The sequence below is a fragment of the Haliotis cracherodii genome, unplaced genomic scaffold, assembly GCF_022045235.1.
Source record: "Haliotis cracherodii isolate W230 unplaced genomic scaffold, xgHalCrac1.p SCAF_10, whole genome shotgun sequence".
Lineage (NCBI taxonomy): Eukaryota > Metazoa > Mollusca > Gastropoda > Lepetellida > Haliotidae > Haliotis > Haliotis cracherodii.
In genome coordinates this window covers 41,153,991-41,174,778 of record NW_027266265.1, presented here as the reverse complement: position 1 = coordinate 41,174,778, position 20,788 = coordinate 41,153,991, and the positions used below count along the sequence as shown (strand labels likewise).

Sequence of the window (20,788 nt, the reverse complement as noted above, 5' to 3'; positions counted from 1 at the left end):
TTACAGATGATTGCAAACAGGCTAAGAAGAGTAGGAGGAAGGCTGAAAAATACTTTCGCCGTCACCCTACAGTACACAATTTAAATAATGTAAAGATAAATGGTGCCAAGGCTCGACGTACGTTCAAACGGCGACAGTCTTGGAGTAACTTTGTATCAAAGATTAATTCCCGTACACCAATGACAAAGGAATGGAACATGGTACAAAGAATCAAAGGGAAGGGTTCAAATTCTGGCGTTCATCATCTTAAAGATGATCATGGTCTACTAACTGACAAAGTAGACATCGCAAATAAGTTGGGTGAAACTTTAGCCAAACACTCTTCATCAGCCAATTATAATCAACAAGAAAAGAAAACTATTCATTTTAATTCAGATAACGGTGAAGACTACAGTGAAGTATTTTCACTACATGAGCTCAATACTGCCCTAGCGCAAGCTCATGATACCGCAACAGGAGCTGATGATATCCACTATCAGCTCCTTAAACATTTAACCAATCCATGTCTAGAAACACTTCTAAATATTTTTGATAATATTTGGACCAATGAACACTTTCCTCCTTCCTGGCACAATGCCATTGTTATCCCTATACCAAAACCTGGCCGGGATCATACTGATGCATCTAATTATCGACCTATTTCGTTAACTAGCCGCGTTTGTAAAACAATGGAACGCATGGTCAATAACCGATTAGTTACAGGCTTTTAAAGAGCAGTTGTGTTAAGTGTCAAACCCGTCAGCAGGTGACTGTGTCCAGATGGTGGTTAGCAAAATGTAAAGACGATTCAAAGAAATGATCAGTTTACTGCAGCCAATAAAATCTTTCACGTCAAGACAACGCAACTTTAAGATTGAATATGTGTTGCAAGCATAGGGTTGTTGTATTTCCTTCTTTTTAAGTTTGACTAAGAAGATAATTATTTTCTCCTAGTCGCTGTATGCTAGATGTCGTAGTTAAGGGTATATAAAGTGTGAATGTAAAGTTTTTCTCTCCCGTGTCCTCTCCTGTTATGATAGTGTATGAATAGAACCTGCTTGGGATATAACTATCAGCTATTTGATAGGTAGCTAAAGACGAATTTAAAACGCGTTTGACTATTGCTGAAGAGACTCATTAATCATTGGTGCGATTTATGTTTGATACAATTTTCAACTTCAAGTGTATTTGTGTTTTTAACACTCCGCCATTATTGTTGCATTCGTTGAGAGAACACGGTTACAGACTTGGATCAGGAGTTGAGGATCCTGCTTGACTGTTGATTTTGCCATCACAAGGAATAAATATTTCAAAGTTTCAACCATCAAGGATTTTTTTAATCAGGTAAGTTCTCATTGAATTATTGTTGTTTTTATAGGAATTGAATTGAATTAAATTTTGATTGCTATATTGTGTAAATAAATAAATAAATAAACTTTTACAATTGGTAGTATAAATCAGTAGCTGAAATTGTTAGTGGCTGTATCCTTGAATGGGCTTAAAGTGTAAAATTGTTGTCCCCCTGGGGCCCTATGTAAGAACACTTCATTCTAAGTAATTTATCTATCAATGTTTTAACCGCAGAATATTTGTATATTTTAATGTTCGGCTAATCTCATCAACAATCGCCAATGACTAGAGGGATGGTGTAAATCCCCCTGGGGAACCATGGAGGTAGCAAAGGTACTGCAAGTCCCCATGGTCCCTGATATGGTGGCCTAACTTTAGTTGTTGGTGATCTCTAGTCTGTTTTTATTATGTGTCGTAAATCATAATCTGATCATTTTATTGTTCTAAAACTTGTTTTAAATTATAATCTGTCATATATTGCTAGTTGTTGTACTGTCATTCGACGACGGTTTTTTTTCATATATAGTATAACTGCATAACTTGTTCAAGTCACAATATAGCTGAAATAATGCCGATGTGACTTTAAATATTAACTCGCTCACTCACTTAGACTTCTGGAAATAGTGAGGTGTATGGATGGTTTTGTTTTCGGTGATGACAGTGATGTGCCTGTGTGGAATAGAAATTTTGTTGATGTTATAAATTAGGCAGTGTAGCGCAGTGTGTTCCACTGTTAAATGTGTTGTGATTAAGTGTAACGGTTGAGTGTAGCAGAAAATGACATGTTATTTGTCACATTTTCTTTTCCGTGTTCTCAATCTGCTGCTCCAGCTATCACTACCATAACTATCCCTCGTGTCAGTGTTCTATCATATCTGACCGCCTCCGTGGTCTAGTGGTAGAGCGTCCGTCCGGAGAGCGGAAGGTCCGTGGTACGATCCCGGTTGCGTCATACCAAAGACGTTAAAAGATTGTACTTGTTGTTACCCTGTCTGGCGCTCGGCATTAAGGGGCTAAAACAAGGGCTCGAAGTCAGTATACTGTGTCTAAGTGGGGTATTCATGTTAAACTGCGACATGGTATCTCCAAACATTACACACTGTGACAATGAAACCAGAATCCACATACCGATACAACAAATAAAACAAAAACAAGTTTCAAGGTATCCTGTTTCGGTTTCAGTTCACCTCGTTCAAACTACTCCAATCTCCTGAGAGGCGACTCACGGGATCTGGTGGTCAGGCTCGCTGACTTGCTTGATGCATGTCATCGTATCCCAGTTTCGTGGATCGATGCTCATAATGTCAATTAGTGGATAATCTGGTCCAGACTCGATTATTTACAGACCGCCGTCATATAGCTTGGGAATATTGCTGAGTGGGGCGTTCAACGACAAAAGAAACCACAAGCAAACAAACAGTCAGTTGATGATTGCGCTAAACAACAAACAAACAACAATCAGTTCCACTCCATCTGATTCGGTTTGTGATTATCAAATCACATGTTACGCCATCTCAAATCAGTTCTGTTCCCAATTCGCTAGTGCATGCATATAAGGGATGTTTTCTATAACTGGTCATTAAACTTCACGTTATTGGCCGTAAGTAAATTCCGTCCCATTCGTCTAGAAATGTAATAATGCGCACTGGATGGATGACCTTGCCTCTGTACATCGAGACATGTTTACATGTTTATTCACTTTCCTGGTGAAAGTATCAACATTGAAGATGAGATTTATCCCATATACCACATGGCAATTTGTTTAATATTGCTGAGTGCGGCGTTAAACAACAAACAAACAAGATACCTTTTTTATTTGGAACCAAGCCTTTAAAACACAGTAGGAGTAAAATTATATCCATTCTACCATGGCGGCAAGAGCCATTTTGGTGCTCTCTTGGAACGCATAATTAAACATAGGTACAAATGTCTTTTAACATTAGAACACCTATCTTCGAAATTCCAAAAGGGGGCACGGGTAGTTACAATATAGTATTTAATTTAGCTATTCATTATACTAGATCAAAATGAGGCATCAAAACACATAGTTTTTCATACAGAAGTTGACAAACAACCCTTTCGAGTCCAAAGACATATGTTTTAATTTCATCACAACTTGTTGCATATTTGCACTGTTTGGACTCACCAAGTCTTTCTTTGGAAATTGACGCGGGACGTCATTTCTTGGAAATCAGCGCGACAAGTCATTTCTTGGAAATCGAACATGACGTCTCCCACTGTTGGGGTGACAGGTTGTAGCAATAGTGAAGAAAGGCTAAACAATTTAATTCTCCAACATACTTGATTAATTAACATTTTATTATTGATTTGAAATGTGTAAGTCTTATTGGTTAGAAATAAAAGTTGGCCTTTATCAATATGTGCAGTAATTGTCCAAAGTCCAAGATTCTGAAGGAGATATTTTATCAAGGCCCTGTACAACGCGTGCAAAATATCTTTGCGTGCCTTCTAACAGATCGGCATGTTGACCCTTGATGTCATAGAGTAATTCACATCCGTAAAGACTTGTTTCGACTGTCATTCTGAGCCATATTTACACGCTTGAAATAGGATGAAAATCATATTAACTATTTAATCCTCAAGATCTCAGGTAGTTAATATTTTGTCTTGCTTTCTGACAGTACTTTTCAATTCTTGGTTTACAAGACAGATTAAACGTTAAACGTATCTCACCATACACCGTAGAGTCAGTTGTAGTAATGTGTGTATCACCAAGTTTACAGTGAAAGTTATGCCCCTTGCTTTGATGAACACAATTACTGCACTTTTTGATGGATTATATGTTTGGCGCAAACTATTAACAAACTGAAACTGAAGAATCTGCCGGTTTTGACAATTTATCCTTGTAGAAGGTGACCTTGGTATATATTGCCAGAGAATATATATTGGTTTCTGATATTGCTTGGAATAGAGGAAACTATGTTTATCAATAATTTTTATGTGCTTCCGCTCTCAAATTGTCAAGCAACATTGACTCGGGAATCCCCTTTCTAATTTGAACATGGCACTGACTTACCTTAACCTTATCGGTAATGCTTAATATCATAATGTAGTCGACTATATTCTGTTATTTTAAGCAGATAATTTGTCACATTCCGAACAGTGGTAGACCCATGTTTCATCACCCATTATAATCTCTTTTTTAATTTGACGAAATCCTCCTCACTTAGCTCTAAATTTTTTCTGGCAATGTCAGTTTTTTCCTTAGGATCTGAATTTAGAACCTCTGGCACCAAACGAAAATGTAAATGTTTATGGATAATAGTTTTAATAGATACTTGGCTTTGACCTGTTAGACAGTACAAGCTTTCAGACCTTTGGTCATCGTCGAGGCTTGTTCTCCCAGCCTTAAAGGGGCACTGATCTAATGCCATTCCCCGGACTGGTTGTTGCCTTTGTTATTGTTTTTTCCCCCGTGAGTACCCGGATGATACGCAACGCAACTGAGCGTGACCAGAGACTGGGCTACCGTCTGCAAGGACAGCTAAATAAACTTGGAGGCTGGAGGCAATATTTGTTTTACGCATTTTTGAATAAACACTGATTGGTTAAATGTAGTCTATAAAGATTCGACAAAGGGCGCATGTTAATTAATTTCTTCAGCCTAAACAAACAGACAAAAAGAACGGCGGAGCTCATCGGAAGTCGTCATTTGGAAATACCCCAGATGGTTATAGTTTAATTCTAATAAAAAGTATCCATGCAGTGAAAGCATTTTCGGATTTCGGATTGCGTCGATAATACGATTACTACTCCCTTGTTGTCATCCACGTTTTCTCGTATGACCCTACACTTGTGTATTTGTCGTCATTCACTTGATGCTCAGTTAATGAATTTATTACAGGTACAATTAGTGGTAGCACCACTTAGATTACCTGACAAAGGTTCTCATTTGGCATTTATTGTGTCTGGGGTAATTATTCAATCTAAATCCAGGTTTGAAGTGAGGTGAAATGTTCGTTATGTAATATGCACGTGGCAGCCCAGCAAGAGATGAATGATCAGTTGATTTACTTTTTTAGGTAAATCAACGGATCGTTCCTAGTCATCAAAGGATTAACAGAAAATACGTTGATTGATTAATCACTGTTATCTTGCACAGTGGATATGTCAAAAGTGAGTGTTTATATGTCTAGGTTTACTAAAACAAAGGGAATACACTCATATCATGGCGTGAAGTGCCGATGTAAAAACAACATACTTTGTTCTAAGGGTTAACTGATAATACGTTGATTGGTTGCTCATTGTTATCAAACTCAGTGGATTTTTTAGGAACCGTGGACGTAATGAAAATAGTTGTCACGTGGCCTTTCTCAGCCAACCCTTGAGACTTGACACCTATGTGAAACAGCTGAAACAATCCAAGTGATCAGTTGAGAAACGAACACTGGTTATAATATCCCGAAACGATATATATCTTTTAGAATATTTGATAGTTACAGAGACACGTGACATCGAATAAGTTATTTTGTATAGCTGCAGACGAGTGGGATATTATTCCTTTGTGTGGATATTCACGGATACATTCCTCGAACAAGGAAGCAGCCTATCTATACACATAAATTTGGTAAGTTGTAATTATGGTATTTGCATTTTGTTTTCCTTCATTTGAACCGATTCGTTCTTGTTTTTCTACGTCTTGGTTGGGAAATTCTTCAATGCGCGATAGACGTTGTTTTCACAGGTCATTTCCTTTGTAAGCGTGTATAGATTACCGTCAATTTGTAACATGTGATTCTCTCAGGCAATTTATAAAATGTGTAAATATTTCAGCCATTTTGACTAAAAAATCTGTCCAGATTGATGAAGACGATCAAAAGGGCCTACAAACATCACAACAGATTATTATGTAGGATTAGAAGCCAAACAACATAGAAATGTACTTTTCAACGTAACATTTTCAGTCTCTTGGTGATGACATTAAACATAAAAATGTTTGGAATTCGTTATCATAATAATACAGATGGAAATGTTTTTCAGTCACTTTGTAAAATAACTGAATATTTATACGTTTAATAAATATGTTACACATTTTGACAGTAAAAAAATATACACACTATAAAAAAAACAATGCTCAGATGAAATATTTACTTTGTGTTGCAAGTCAAAATAGTGTAAACGAAAATCGCAAAATTACCAAGCAAATGACTTATCAAAACTTCGTCACCTTACCGATGCTACCCACAAAGATACCTACATTTCCTTATTATCTCGAAAACTGTATTTCATTTTGTTGATCAATGTGACCATACGCTCTTATTACTACCGGTATCCATAAAAGTGACTGATGCGCTTACGAATGGCGCAACAGAGGTCGCGAGCTAGTCTAGATTTCTGCTCTATATCCGGGTACTCACTGGGAAAAAACAATAACAAAGGCAACAACCAGTCCCAGGGAACCAGGGAATTGCGTTAGATCAGTGCCCCTTTAACTATGCTGCGAGCGTTTAACAGTGTAATTGCAAGGACACTTGTCCCCATACATTTGTGACATGCGGCCATGAATTTATTCGGGAGTACTTTTCTCTATAGTCAAAAACATGATGACTGCTCGGTACTCGTTATTTTCCATTTCTAGATCTGTGTCCATTTGGAACCATTTCACGTTAAACTGGGTGTCACTTATGTACGAACGGTCTCAACTATGTATCCCGCGCTACCATTTATATATCCTGAAGGAGTTCCTCCAGCCCGATTCCAATAGCTTGGTGTACATAGCACTATGCATCCTGCGCTACCATTTATATATCCTGAAGGAGTTCCTCCAGCCCGACTCCAATAGCTTTGTGTACACAGCACTATGTATTCCGCGCTACCATTTATATATCCTGAAGGAGTTCCTCCAGCCCGATTCCTCCACAGGCTTGGTGTACTGTGCACGGTGCCTGCTGGAGATCGGCCCCCACGTGGAGTCAGGTCTCAAGCAGGTGCGTACTCGCTGTGAAATAAAACAAGACACATTAGGATTGGCGTGAACCAATGACAGTACATTTATACTTGACAAAGGTGCGTGTTATTTTCTTGTCACATGAAACATGTAACATAAAGTTTATAGACATAATTTTGTGATCTTGACTCAGTTTCGAAAGGTTCTTAAAGGGGTATAGTAACTCCATATAGTCTTTTTTAGGTTGGTATACAATGCCAGTTATGGCGAGTCACAGGCTTAGTGGAAGAATGTATATGCATGTTAGACCCTTAAAGGTATGACGATATGTATAAGGCATGTCGTAAACACGTGGGTGTCACATGTATTTAAGTTTTGTAGGTATTAGTGTTATATACTGGAAGATTTAAGAGGAACTGATTACATTTGCTTAATTATGAATGTAACATGCCTTACCTCAAGAAGCGTTCCCTTTTCCTTCACTAGTTCTTGTATCATGCAAATTGGCACCGGTACTATGGACACCAGTCCAAGGAATAACCCAATAGCAACGCCATATGTCGGGTACACATAGTCACCGTAAGTCGGGGAGTCGTAGTGAACGATCGTCAATATGAAGCACATCTGAAACAAAATTAACATTATACGGTTTTGATTGCGAGAGTTGAGTTTAACCTCCTTTGACACATATTTTACTAATGTCACAGCTTAATGATGGAAGAATGCCCGGAGTGATGCAGTCGTTAGACGTTTTCCACATTAGTGAGATTATCCAAATAACACGTACCTGTTAATGCCATATGTAAGTTAGTTACGCGAAAAATTGCAAAGAACAATGAAGAACGAAGCGTGGTTTATTTCACTATGAAAGAACGTGCGCTCGCAACTTGACGTCGTTTATTATATACTTATGTGTTAAAGTTTACGCTTTCCGAAAAGTGATATTTTCATTGCAGTGAACATAACACTTGATATTTCGCTGCTGTGAAAATAACACTTTGACGGAACTACTTTCATACAAGAGTGAACTCCCCTCAAATTGTCTCGCTTTGTCGTAAGTGTCTGTTACCTTCTTTTTTACGTTAGTTCCATATGGAAAAGAGGCACAAGTGGTCATTTATGGAGTTAATATCGCTTCTGGCAGTTTGATATTCTCTTGAAAATGCTTCGTTTCACACTGCAATTGTCTCACTTAATTCGTCAATCGAGACTGTTCGTTTCGGAAAGCGCCATTTTTGTTACTTGATCAGCGTGTATTCTTTCGCTTGCAACAGCGGTTTGGTAGTTTTCAACTTTATTTTCTGTTAAAGTTGATTATGTATATAATTATATCTAAATGAATGATAAAGAATGTTCGTGCCCTTAAATAACCTTTGTTACTTTTGTTTATATTTTTGTTAGACTTTGCAAACACGAAACTATTTTTTTAGTCGCAAATACAAGGGGTGGTGAACCGTCCCTCTGTGTTAGGTAGGGAGAATTTACGTTTCAAGTTTTTTTTATTTGTAATGAAATAATAAAATGTCCGGTAGACAACTACACAAAACGAAAATTATGAATAGGATATTCCATGTGTCTCGTGAAATATCGTTTCTCTCATCGGGTGACGGGAAAAAAGGAGATATTTTACGAGTGGCGTAGTAACACAAGGACAATCCTCTATATATTGGACGACGTTACTTTTGAGAGGGAAGTGTCTAGTGAGTTGCTCCAAACAGCTGTAGCTGGGCTACGCCGATAAACGCAGTGACCGAACGATCGCATCCAAATGTTGAAGAGATATGACACTGGGTGTTGGAAAAAGGGGAGTGATAATCGACGTGAGGATTGTGAGAATATGCAGGAGATACCAAACTTAACCCGCCTTTACATAAAATGGACAATGACGAAGTCGGATTCTATTTCGAGGGTCATCATTATTAAAAGACGGGTACAAATTTTAAAGCTTGTACATTTCATCATTATCCTTAAATAGGCTGTACATTATGTTGATATCTCATATAAGAAATAAACGACTCGTGGTCGTTGTCTATCGTACAATAAAACACTGCAGGGATAATAAACCACTATCATATATAAGCAGAACGCAGAACACAAATAGAAATAAATCCATCGACTTACAGCCATAAGAACTGGAGATACAAAACACCAGAGAGTCTTCATGAACACAGGGGGTCTCCGTCCAAGCATCATCTCGATGTCGCCACTGAACCGGTCAGCACCTGGTACATTATCATGAGACTACAACATGGGAGGAGGTGAGTGAGCGAATGGTGACCAAGGCCCCAGACAGCAATATCGCTCTACCGAGTGCTCTAGGCTTACCAGGATCTTCAAAAATAGTCATCGGGACGCGATGTAATCAGTTTGAAAGCCAAATCAGAATATAGTCGCTTCTTACGACAAGCAATGGAGTACTGGAGACGGATCTAACACAGACGTAACAAGCATGTACATAGGTGTCCTGCATACAACACAGAGGAACTGGTGGGCCAAGCATTGCATTTGTGCGCTATGGATTAAAATACGATATCAAGGTAGACTGACTTGTCTTGCTTGACAACGGTATAAGGATATATACCGAAACGTCGCTTTTTACAGTATTAAAGAAGTTATCCATAAAACTGTGTCTACATTGTCCTCCGTCAACTTCTAATCAATGCTTATCAAACAATTAAAATACGAAATGTCCAATGGCATAATGTTACACAACGTTATTATAAGACAGAAAGTATACATTTGAAAACTGGATGTGACCCAAAAATTACAAACGTTATCAATACGTTACTAGTCTTTGCTTGATCCGGTCGCTGGAACACTTCAAACGTAAGTCCAAAAACACATTTATGAACCCGTATAAAATACATCACTATTGAATGACCATGAATGTTTAAATTTTAGCCACCATCAAACCTGCAAGTTATCTGATATGTTAACCTTACATACCGTATATCCAGCCGACGATGACACACTCCATGATCCCCACCAACAGGAGGCTGAAGGTCCCCACATACCAGTCGATCAGCATGAACACGTATATACCGCCCTTTAAAATAACAGAATACATATTACAAACGAAATACATGAAACAAATGACGCTAGCGGCTTACATTAAAAATTAAATCCAATAAAAAATTTAACAGTAAAATTAGAAAAAGAGTTTTGTTTCGTTCTTTGCATTTTTTTCAAAAATATGGATTTGAGAATTGTGGTTTGAAATAGATGCATACCATCTTTCCAGACACATCAATTTATATAATTGTAATTGTGTATCTTTGTTTTCTCTCACACATAGCGAGGTAAGTTTGCAAATATTTAAAGTAATTAGTGGTAATTACATTGTTAAATGTACAGAGTAATAAACTCCAACGTGCAAATTAGCAAATCTGATGCGGTTTGTAAAGTCACTAACGCGAACACGTTACAGTAGTCTGTCAACCATCATTTTGGCACTCGAACGTTGACAATTATTTTCCATTAAACATACAATCACGCGAATAATCGTTGACCTAACAAGAAATACCAGTTTCAGAATATGACATATCCTAATAAGAATAATTTGATGTACATTGTGATCATGTACATATAGTGTGCGTGTGATTAAAATGAGTTTTGAAATGAAATATGATTTAAACTACCGTTATATGAAAATGTTATACTAGAATTGTTGAAAAAAAACACCTTCTGTGCAGCAGAAAGTAACATCCGATGCGCTGTCGTTTTTTTTGTTTAACGCGGCACTCAGCAATATTCAAGCTATATGACGGCGATCTGTAAAAAAATAGAGTCTGGACCAGACAATCCTGTGATTGACATCATGAGCATCGATCCATGCAATTGGGAGACCAATCCAGTGAGCCTGACCACACGATCCCATTAGTCGCCTCTTACGACAAGTATAGTCGCTTTCAACGGCAAGCATGGGTTGCCGAAGATCTAGACCTATTCTAACCCGGATCTTCACGGGTCAATAACGATAGGTGGAATGACAACTCTCAATACCCGCTTATCAAAACTATCTTGCTTTTCTTTCATCTTGGGATCTGGGGTGGCCCCTTCTGGTTCTTTGAACTTATGTCATGGTAGATAATTCGGAATAAAGTCCTTCGAGATATGCTAGTTTTATGCACTGTTTTCTGTGTGTTTAAAAGTACATAATTGTGAAAAACACGGATGATGGACTTTACCAACTATTAATCCTATCAGAATAACTGAAAAACTCTGCAGCAGTGCTACACTTTGCTCTTACAAGAACTGGGGGCACGGGGACAAGTACTGTCCCCACATAGCAACGCTAGACTTCACTCTTTCTAGTACTGTCCCGACCCGACACTGCTGGACATGACAGTATAGGGCCACCATGATCTGTCTACAGACGTCTCAGGGGCGGTCGGGTAGCCTAGTGGTTAAAGCGTTCGCTCGTCACGCCGAAGACCCGGGTTCGATTCCCGACATGGGTACAATGTGTGAAGCCCATTTCTGGCGTCCCCCGCCGTGATATTGCTGGAATATTGCTAAAAGCGGCGTAAAACCATACTCACTCACCCACTCGCAGACGTCTGTGAAAGTTGTAGGATATATCTTATCTATAATGTACACCAAATCGCCCTTAGTATATTCTGCACAGTGTATTGTGCATATATGAGTAAATGATTGATTTGGGTTTAACTCCGCTTTCAACGTTAATTCAGTCAAATCATTTCAGTGAAAATCAGGCGAATCTTGAATTGGGACCCGCGAACATACGTTTCTTGCACGTCAAGGTGACGCAGCTAAGTGGCGTAATTTGCGGCGCCTAATTCGTTCAAGATAGGCTACCTATTGTAAAGATGTAGATATGACAATACCACAATTACCACCCTGAACACTCGGGACTAGTGTATGAAGGTTTTCGTCCCAGTCAAATGTTGAATTAGGATATCTATTACCTCACATGGAAGTGGTAGCAATGCAGTTGAATACCTGTGTAGCAAGGACGAGACCAACAGTGAAAGAGAAAGCACAGATCAGTCCTGTAACCAAGCCTCGTCGTCGATTGAGTTGATGGGGAAATGTGTCTATTATTGCTGTCACTGCCGTTTCAACTGTGGCGAACTAGAAATACAAACACACAAGACATAGAGAAGATGGCGGGACACTATACCCTGGCCAAAGACGTATATATACGTCCGTGCCCTGGCGAATTCAAAACCCATGACAAACAGGAGTTTTACGAGGCTACAAACGAGTAAATGAAGAAGGCTTACCTCGGAGTCCACTCCCACAGTGACTAGCATGATGAAGAAGATGGCTGCCCACAACTGTGGCAACGGAAGCTGTGCAAGGGCTTCTGGGTAAGCCACAAAACCAAGACCAGGACCTGCATTAAATACAAACAAACCATCAAATTATGAAGGCTCATTCAATGGAATATCAGAATTGATGTCGAATTTCTCATTTAAACCTACCTGTTCTGCTTTTGACTGTCCTATTGGTGTACCTTGTGGTGTTCTCACCTGCTTTGATGACCTCTGACACGTGAACCCCTTTGTTCTCTGCCATGAATCCCAGGATGGCGAAGATGGCGAAGCCTGCGTAGAAACTGGTGCCCTCGCTGAGGAACGTGATTATAACAGCATCCCTGCAAGTTGATTCAGACACGTTTAATGACTACATTGTACTTATACTCTCAAACATAGAGGCATTATAGTGCCTGACAGCATACTGAAAGTTATTATTACATAACGAGTATTCTGTATAGAACTGCATATGCAGCTGTAGATGGATTGAAAAGTGTAAGTGTTAAATATAGGTGTGTGTGTGTGTGTGTGTGTATGACGTTCGTAAGCACCTGTAGCAGTTGTTGGAGAACCTATTGTAGCTCGCCATGGTGTGCAGGCCGCCCCAGGTGACGCCGAGAGAGTAGAACATTTGCAGCATCGCCTCGAGCCACACCTGAAGAGCAACTATTTGCAGTTATAACTAGACTACATCGCAAAACTTCAGGAAATGTCGGTGGGTGGAGGAAGCCAGAAGGAAAGATCCACAAATGATAACGCGTATGAAAGATACATTGATGCTTTGCTCCCCTCACTGAATTTTTTGAAATTATCTCAAATAATTAATGTTACTATTAATCGTACATGACTGCATTAACTGTATTAATACTTGAACGTTGTTGTTGTTGTTGTATTATTTTTTAAAATAAATTTGATGGATATATTTTTGGCACATTATGGATTAATGAAAGCCTACAAAGAGAGCCTTCATTTTATAAGCAGCCTGACACATTTAAAACAAGAACAAAACAATTCATAATATCCGTTCTGTGGCATTTTGAAGGTAAGTACATTTTTAACAAGAGTCAGTAAATGAGAAGGAGATAATGACGATGAAGACGCTCACCTGGAAGTCAGCCAGTCGACTGAAGTCTGGCTTGACGTAGTAGATGATGCCTTGTAGAGCTCCAGGCAGTGTCACGGCACGCACGAGGATCAGTGTGAGGAGAATATAGGGCAGGGGAGCCGTAACATACACCACCTGGAAATATTCAAAGAGTGATCAATGACAGACAACCCTTTGACACATGACCAACACAGGGTAGTGTGTATCAAATAGACGCGCTAACAGACAGGATTTAGTATATTCAAGACACAAACCTTTTGCCGTCGTATTGCATTTGTGTGGAGTGGAGATGGTACCTGCAGTCTTGACAATTTTATTTCTCGTACATATTTTGGTGGTGCTTCTGTTTTGTCACATTTCATTTCTGATACACATTGCTGCCAATGGTGTCACTGGACGGATTGTCTTTTATATGACCGCCATATGTAATCTATAATCTGCTATCTGCATGGTGAATATCTGCATTCTGTGATTAAAAATATAATCTGATACCCTTGCAATATTTGTTTTTGCCAACAAAAGCTCAAAATTGACCGTCTATATTCCCCAACAGAATCTGTTCTCCCAATTGACCATCTATATTCCCTCAAAGAATCTGCTCTCCCACTTGACAATATGTATTCCACAATAGAATCTGTTCTCCTAATTGACCATCTGTATTCCCCATCAGAATCTGTTCTCCCAATTGACCATCTGTATTCCCCAACAGAATCTGTTCTCCCAATTGACCATCTGTATTCCACCACAGAATCTGTTATCCTAATAGACCATCTGTATTCCCCAACATAATCTGTTCTCCCAATTGACCATCTGTATTCCCCAACAGAATCTGTTCTCGAAAGTGACCATCTGTATTCCCCAACATAATCTGTTCTCCCAATTGACCATCTGTGTTCCACAAAAGAATCTGTTCTCCTAAATGACCATCTATATTCCCCCAAAGAATCTGCTCTCCCAATTGAGCATATGTATTCCACAACAGAATCTGTTCGCCCAATTGACCATCTGTATTTCACAACAGAAACTGTTCTCCTAAATGACCATCTATATTCCGATCTCTAGATCACTCGTTTGATAAACACATAGCAGCATTACACAAAGTGTAATACCAAAGCGCGTGCTTATGTACTGCAGGAACAAGTTTCACTGACTGTACACTGAAAACTCCCAACATCCCTATTTTGTTTCAATGGCATTGTGTGGAGAGGTGATAGATCACTGAGAGGAGCTTATGTACACTCCATGACCCCAGCAACCCTGTTGCTAGGCTGACGTTACATGGCATGGTTTTGCTTTATGTTGACGCCCTGGTTCAGTGCTGTGCCCACAAAGGGTATGAAAGCCAGTGTACAAATGAGAGAACCGCACTTGTTATTAAGCATATGATTACCACTCAACATTTTCTAGGAAGCATTAAACACCTGCGTAGGCTATGTAAAATCCAAAGTTATAAATAGATGAGTCACCTTCCGGTATGGACAAAAATTAATACAGGATGACCCCCCCCCCCCCCATCAGGAGCCTCCACTGGCTGTAGAGGGCATTTCATATGTCTGAAGAGTTAAGAATGTGAGATTTTCCTTATTTTGACAAATGGCACAATTCACATATGTCAAAATATTGTGCAAAACACTTTTCAGTTTACAAATTGCTTCATTATCACGCCCTCCTCGCTACTTTTCGTCACATGACGTCTTTTGGTAAATTCCTCGTAAAATGTGACCCTGAGTTTCAACAAAGTAATTTTTATCTTCTTTAGATCTCCAATTACACCTACAGCGAAGCTATGAAAGCTCGGTGTTTTGTCGGCTATACGGTTCGCGTGACAGTTGGCTATTCACCCAGACGTGATATATGGCTGGTTTCTTTTCAAAAAGGTGAGGCGAAATGGGGTTTAACGTCGCGTCCAAGATTATTCCACTTATATAGCGATGTGCATATACGTGTATGTGTGTGTGTATGGTTGATTGTACTGGACGGAACTGATACCGATTTATAGTGCTAGCACACTGAGATACCATGCCGCAGTTTAACATGAATACCCAACTCAGTCACAGTATACTGACTCCGACCAGTCCTTGTTTTAGCTCCTTAGTGCCTAAGTACTATCTTGTATCGCCTTTTGGAGGCGGTCCGCTTTTTAAAGAAGGAAGGAATATTCTGTAAGATATGGGGATATAGAGCCTAGACAGGTCCGTCGTCGTCTCCTGGTACCGCTCGAACCTATGTCAGTCCATGATGGTGTTGGATTCCTGCCGGTGACAGGACCGCGGGAAAATGACAAATGATGCAGTCATGGTATTATTCACGTGATAATGTATACCTTCATGGATGGCTGCCCTTGTATACCGACATAACTCGACATGATTGTATAATGAAAGCTCAGGAGTACGTGCTTCAGATTCAACTGTTGTATCTGAAGTGATTCCTAAGAAATGTTGAGTAGTGGATTAAGGTGGGAAGTGACTAGCCCCAACTATATGAGCGTTGCTACTTGAGGAGTTATGCAGAAAGGTTCAATGTCATCATTTACAACAGGGCTGTGTACATAGACGCGATTGTAGGACGCGACTGCAGCTAAATAGAAAGAAATAGTCACATGTGTGACTTCACTGGTTACCACTGGACAGTATAATTACGCGCAAATCGAAATCTGAACATTTGTACCTTCTGCTTGAACCCCTTCGTCTGAATTATTGTCTAACCTTTCCGACAGATTTGACACCTTTTATCAAACAGAGAAAAATAAGGACCCATGCAGCAAACAATGCGAGAGCCAAATGCCACTGTATTCCTCCCATGTCGTGCAGCCCAGCAGAAACACGCAATGCATTGTACCTGCAACAGTTTGCTTAGATCATACTGCTGAAACATAAGGGTAACATCACAGACATGTTGAACATGGATTATAGAAAGAGAGCCTTTTTGGAAGTTAATGATGTCAAGAATATCTATCTCCACCGCAATCACATCTTGAAAACACATACAGTACAGGGGGTGACCATTTCATTTTCTTGGGATTAGGAATTTTCCTTTGTTTATACCCCAATCCGGATCGTTCACTAGATACTGGATGTTTTGAGAAAAATTGTTGTGGGAAACAAATTGGTATGTTTTGAGAAAATGCCGGACCAAAATCTATCGCATCCTGGAATTGATATATACTAACGCCCTGTTGACACATACACGTCCATTACATTTATGTGGCGGTCGGGTAGCCTAGTGGTTAAAGCGTTCGCTCGTCACGCCGAAGACCCGGGTTCGATTCCAAACATGGGTACATAGTGTGAAGCCCATTTCTGGTGTCCCCCGCCGTGATATTGCTGGAATATTGCTAAACGCGGCGTTAAACCATACCCATTCACTCAATACATTTACACTGCTTTCAGTTCATGACTAGTTGTACTTACTGCCAGAACTCCTCTGCTGCTGACCGTGAGACGGTGGAGAGGCTGTCGTTGGTGTAGTGTGTGCTGACGTTCCCATACGTTGTGTCAGCATCAGTGTAGCTGACGTTGTACACAACACTGACATTGCCTGTCGTTACATTGCCGTCGTCTTGGGGCCTGTCAAAGGTTGTACATGCTGGCGTGTTCCACCAGTTGGAGCAGGTGGTCCAGGGTAGGACAGGATAGAAGGACATCACCAGGTAGTACAGGCACCACGCAATGATCAGGTTGAAGTAGAAGGCACAGATAAAGGACACCATACTCATCACATAACCCAGGCCTGGAGATGGTAAAGCAACCTTTTACCATTGATTGCATGTGACGTCAGGAGAGTATACTTGAACATTACAGACAGACAGACAGACAAATTTATTCGGCACTTCGGGCCACCGGCCCATAATACAATGTATATATATTTGCATGCTGAATAGATTTAATAATGATTCGCTGTTCAACACTGTGTTTCCGTTCGATATATGGTCGGTGAAACATACATATTGTAGTGTCACATGCCAAATTACACTGCTCATATATGTTCTCCAGGTATTAATGGCTTCATTTAGATGAGATTTTTCAATGTTTTTTGCAATCCCCCTTTACAAGTTTCCTTATGCAAATAAAAGCGACAAAAACCTTATGTTCCATAATTTAACAAATCTTCAGATTCCACTGAACGATTCCAACTATATCATGAGCACAATGCAACAACAAATCATTTAAATATATATAGCCAAATGTCCATTAATGTACCAATTCTACAAATTACCTTTGAACAACGGGCAAATGCTCCAGACCTGCACTGCTCCACGTCCAGAGAACTGACCAATGGCTATCTCCATGAAGAACAGCGGCAGGCCAATCAGAACAAGACAGGTCAGATATGGAATCAGGAACGCCCCTATTGTAGACAAAGATCTCTGAGTACCTCTATCCAGATTGCAACATATCATATTATATGATAATTTGCTTCAAATAATACATCTATATAATGCACAGGGCATTGTTCCATACGACACGCATATAAATGGTTCAAAGACCCGAGGTACATACTATGATCATAAAACATATTAAGACGTTGAGCCTTTTCACATCTAGATAGGCTTCTATCTAAGGATATTTTGTATATATGTACACCCAATTGTGTACATATGCCCAATTGCATAAAAAAACCGAACTCATCGTGTTCAGATATCACATTTTGTACATGTCATGCATCGGAATCTACCTGACAAGACTTTGACACACACACACACACACACACACACACACACACACGCACGCACGCACGCACGCACGCACGTGCACGCACGCACGCACACACATACACACACACGCACGCATATACACACACACAAACACGAACAAACACAAACATGCACGCACACACGCACATACATGCAATAATACGCGCACACACATAAACATACAAACATACAAATACATACCCATACACACACATACACCCAGACACACACACGCATACACACAAATAAGAACTACTGTCTGTGTAATTATCGAACTATATTACATAGCATATCTGGTAAATCTAATCACTAGCGTCCTCCCGGAATGCGGAAGGTCCGGGTTCGATCCCCGGCCGCGTCATACCAAAAGACGTTAAAAGATGATACTTGTTGTTACCATGTCTGGCGCTCGGCATTAATGGGCTAAAACAAGGACTGGTCGGCTCGAAGTCAGTACACTTACTCTGAGTTGTGTATTCATGTTAACCTGTGGCATGGTATTTCAGTGTGCTATATTATCAGCACTATAAATCGGCATCAGTACGGACTAGTACAAGCAGCCACACACACACGCGCAGGCGCGCAAGAACACACACACACGTCGTTAAGTGCAATAAACTTGGACGCGACGTTAAACCCCATTTCCCCTCACCTCACCTAATCGCTGACTCATGTACAGCATATCTAGGCGTTGGAATACACGGAACTACAGTTTGTAGTAAAGTAAAGATGCCGATTCCGCTGTACAGTCTCTGCTATTCGACATGGTCCGTCAAGGATTCGGAACCCAACATACACCTGCTTGCGCCAAGTTGAAACTCATAGGCACATAAATCCAAATTTTGTTGACTGGGTATTATTTGGGATCTTTTGGTCAAAGAATAATATTAATGCAAAATAGTTGTTGCAAACAGCAATGTAAAGATTCATCACATTTTTAAAAGGAAACATGTGAGATGTATGGGACACGTGTCTCAGTTGCGGTAACCCTACATCGAAACTATCCTAGCGATTTGAAGTAAGTGTATCATGCATGAGCTGTCAGTGTTATTCAATCTTTCTCCTGGTCAATTATCAAATTCATGTTTTGTCCACCTTTCCCTGATAAAATTTTCTTTTTTCACCCGCGAAAATACCGGCCCTGTCATGACCTGTTTAACAAGCTATGAAATCGTGTCCTACCTCCGTTGTCGATATATATATTTGTTGTATCTGTTAGACGAGGGGCTGAAGCCCAAGTCTTTTTCATGAATTAAATATCTGTTCTGATAACTTTCCTCTGTGTTGAGGCGGCCAACCAACTGGTATTTCTACCTGAGGGATCACACATCCTTCGCGTCCTCTTTGAGACCCTAACCTCTTGCCACGCACTTGATTTTCTACTGTTAAGTGCCAGGCAAGCGTGCAAGCTCCTTTGTCCCTACTTTTGCTGATATTGCGTAGTATGCCATACAAGAGTGCTTTATGTATACTGTCAGTTGTGCGTAAATAAGGTGATCGTATATCTCGTTCAATGTCATTAAAGTCAGATATTTTACTTCTATGCCATAAGTGAATATCTGACTGGGGTTCGACGCAGGGAACTCGGGACGATCTTTTCCCGAAAAAAATGAAACAAGGATGCTTGAGTGATTGAGCCAAACAGAAGTTTGATTGCTCTGGATTTAAAAAGTCAAAGAAAAAAGTCTCGTTTTCAAAATATGTGTCTGAGAATAAAATTATTCTTAAATACCCCAAAGATTGTCATGTGTGAAACCGTAAATACGGTAATCAGTAACAGATTTAACAGATTAAAACTGTTCAACAGATGATAGCCTGTCAATTTTCAGTTTCTGGGATCGTGGGTATATTATTCGTCTGAGGCGTTTTGGGATTAAACAGAAAAAAACTGACGAAAAGAGCTTTTTCGTGCAGATCAAGAATCAATGTGAAAATGTCTGGCCACAAATATATTTGTTTATTCTTACCTCCACCATTTCTGTTACAGAAGTAGGGAAATCTCCACAGATTCCCTAAGCCCACACAATATCCAACCAAAGACAGGAAAAAATCCATTTGGTTAGACCACTTGGCTCTTCCATTGTCGCTGACGTCGACTTCAGTCGTAGTGTCGTCGTCGTATTCCTTGCTGTTGATGTCCGACATGGGGATCCCCCCCTCAACACAGAGCTTCTGATCCATGTGCCGTCTTGTGTTGTCTGTGGTGTGGAGCGGTTACTGTGCTCAGCAGGTGTCTGGGCTGGCTTTGGTACGCCTACGTGGGCTATAAAAAGCATTCCCTATATGGTAAACAAATGACATTGGGCCAGTTATGGGCATTGGGTGTGTTTTCCGAGATTTAAGCATAAAACTTCAACGTAGGACTCGATATCCACTGGAACAGATTCTACTGTATGTAAAATATACAATGGTGAAACCTGGATGAAACTAAACATAATTGGACCACTGAATATCAATGATAATCACGTGATGAG

At 39.9% G+C, this 20,788-nt stretch overlaps 1 protein-coding gene across 1 annotated transcript; it reads right to left on the bottom strand.

Moving 5' to 3' along the window:
* Window positions 1-7,162: 7,162 nt before the first annotated feature.
* Window positions 7,163-20,495, bottom strand: LOC139450644 (sodium- and chloride-dependent creatine transporter 1-like). The gene is made up of 13 exons (XM_071232443.1): window positions 20,282-20,495; window positions 17,837-17,968; window positions 17,032-17,350; window positions 16,327-16,459; window positions 13,622-13,756; window positions 13,068-13,171; window positions 12,733-12,857; window positions 12,484-12,596; window positions 12,200-12,331; window positions 10,184-10,283; window positions 9,359-9,459; window positions 7,694-7,861; window positions 7,163-7,288 (listed from the first exon to the last, which is right to left on the bottom strand). The coding sequence occupies exons 1-13, from the start codon at window positions 20,493-20,495 to the stop codon at window positions 7,163-7,165; spliced, it is 1,902 nt and encodes a 633-aa protein (XP_071088544.1).
* Between the last annotated feature and the right edge of the window lie 293 nt (window positions 20,496-20,788).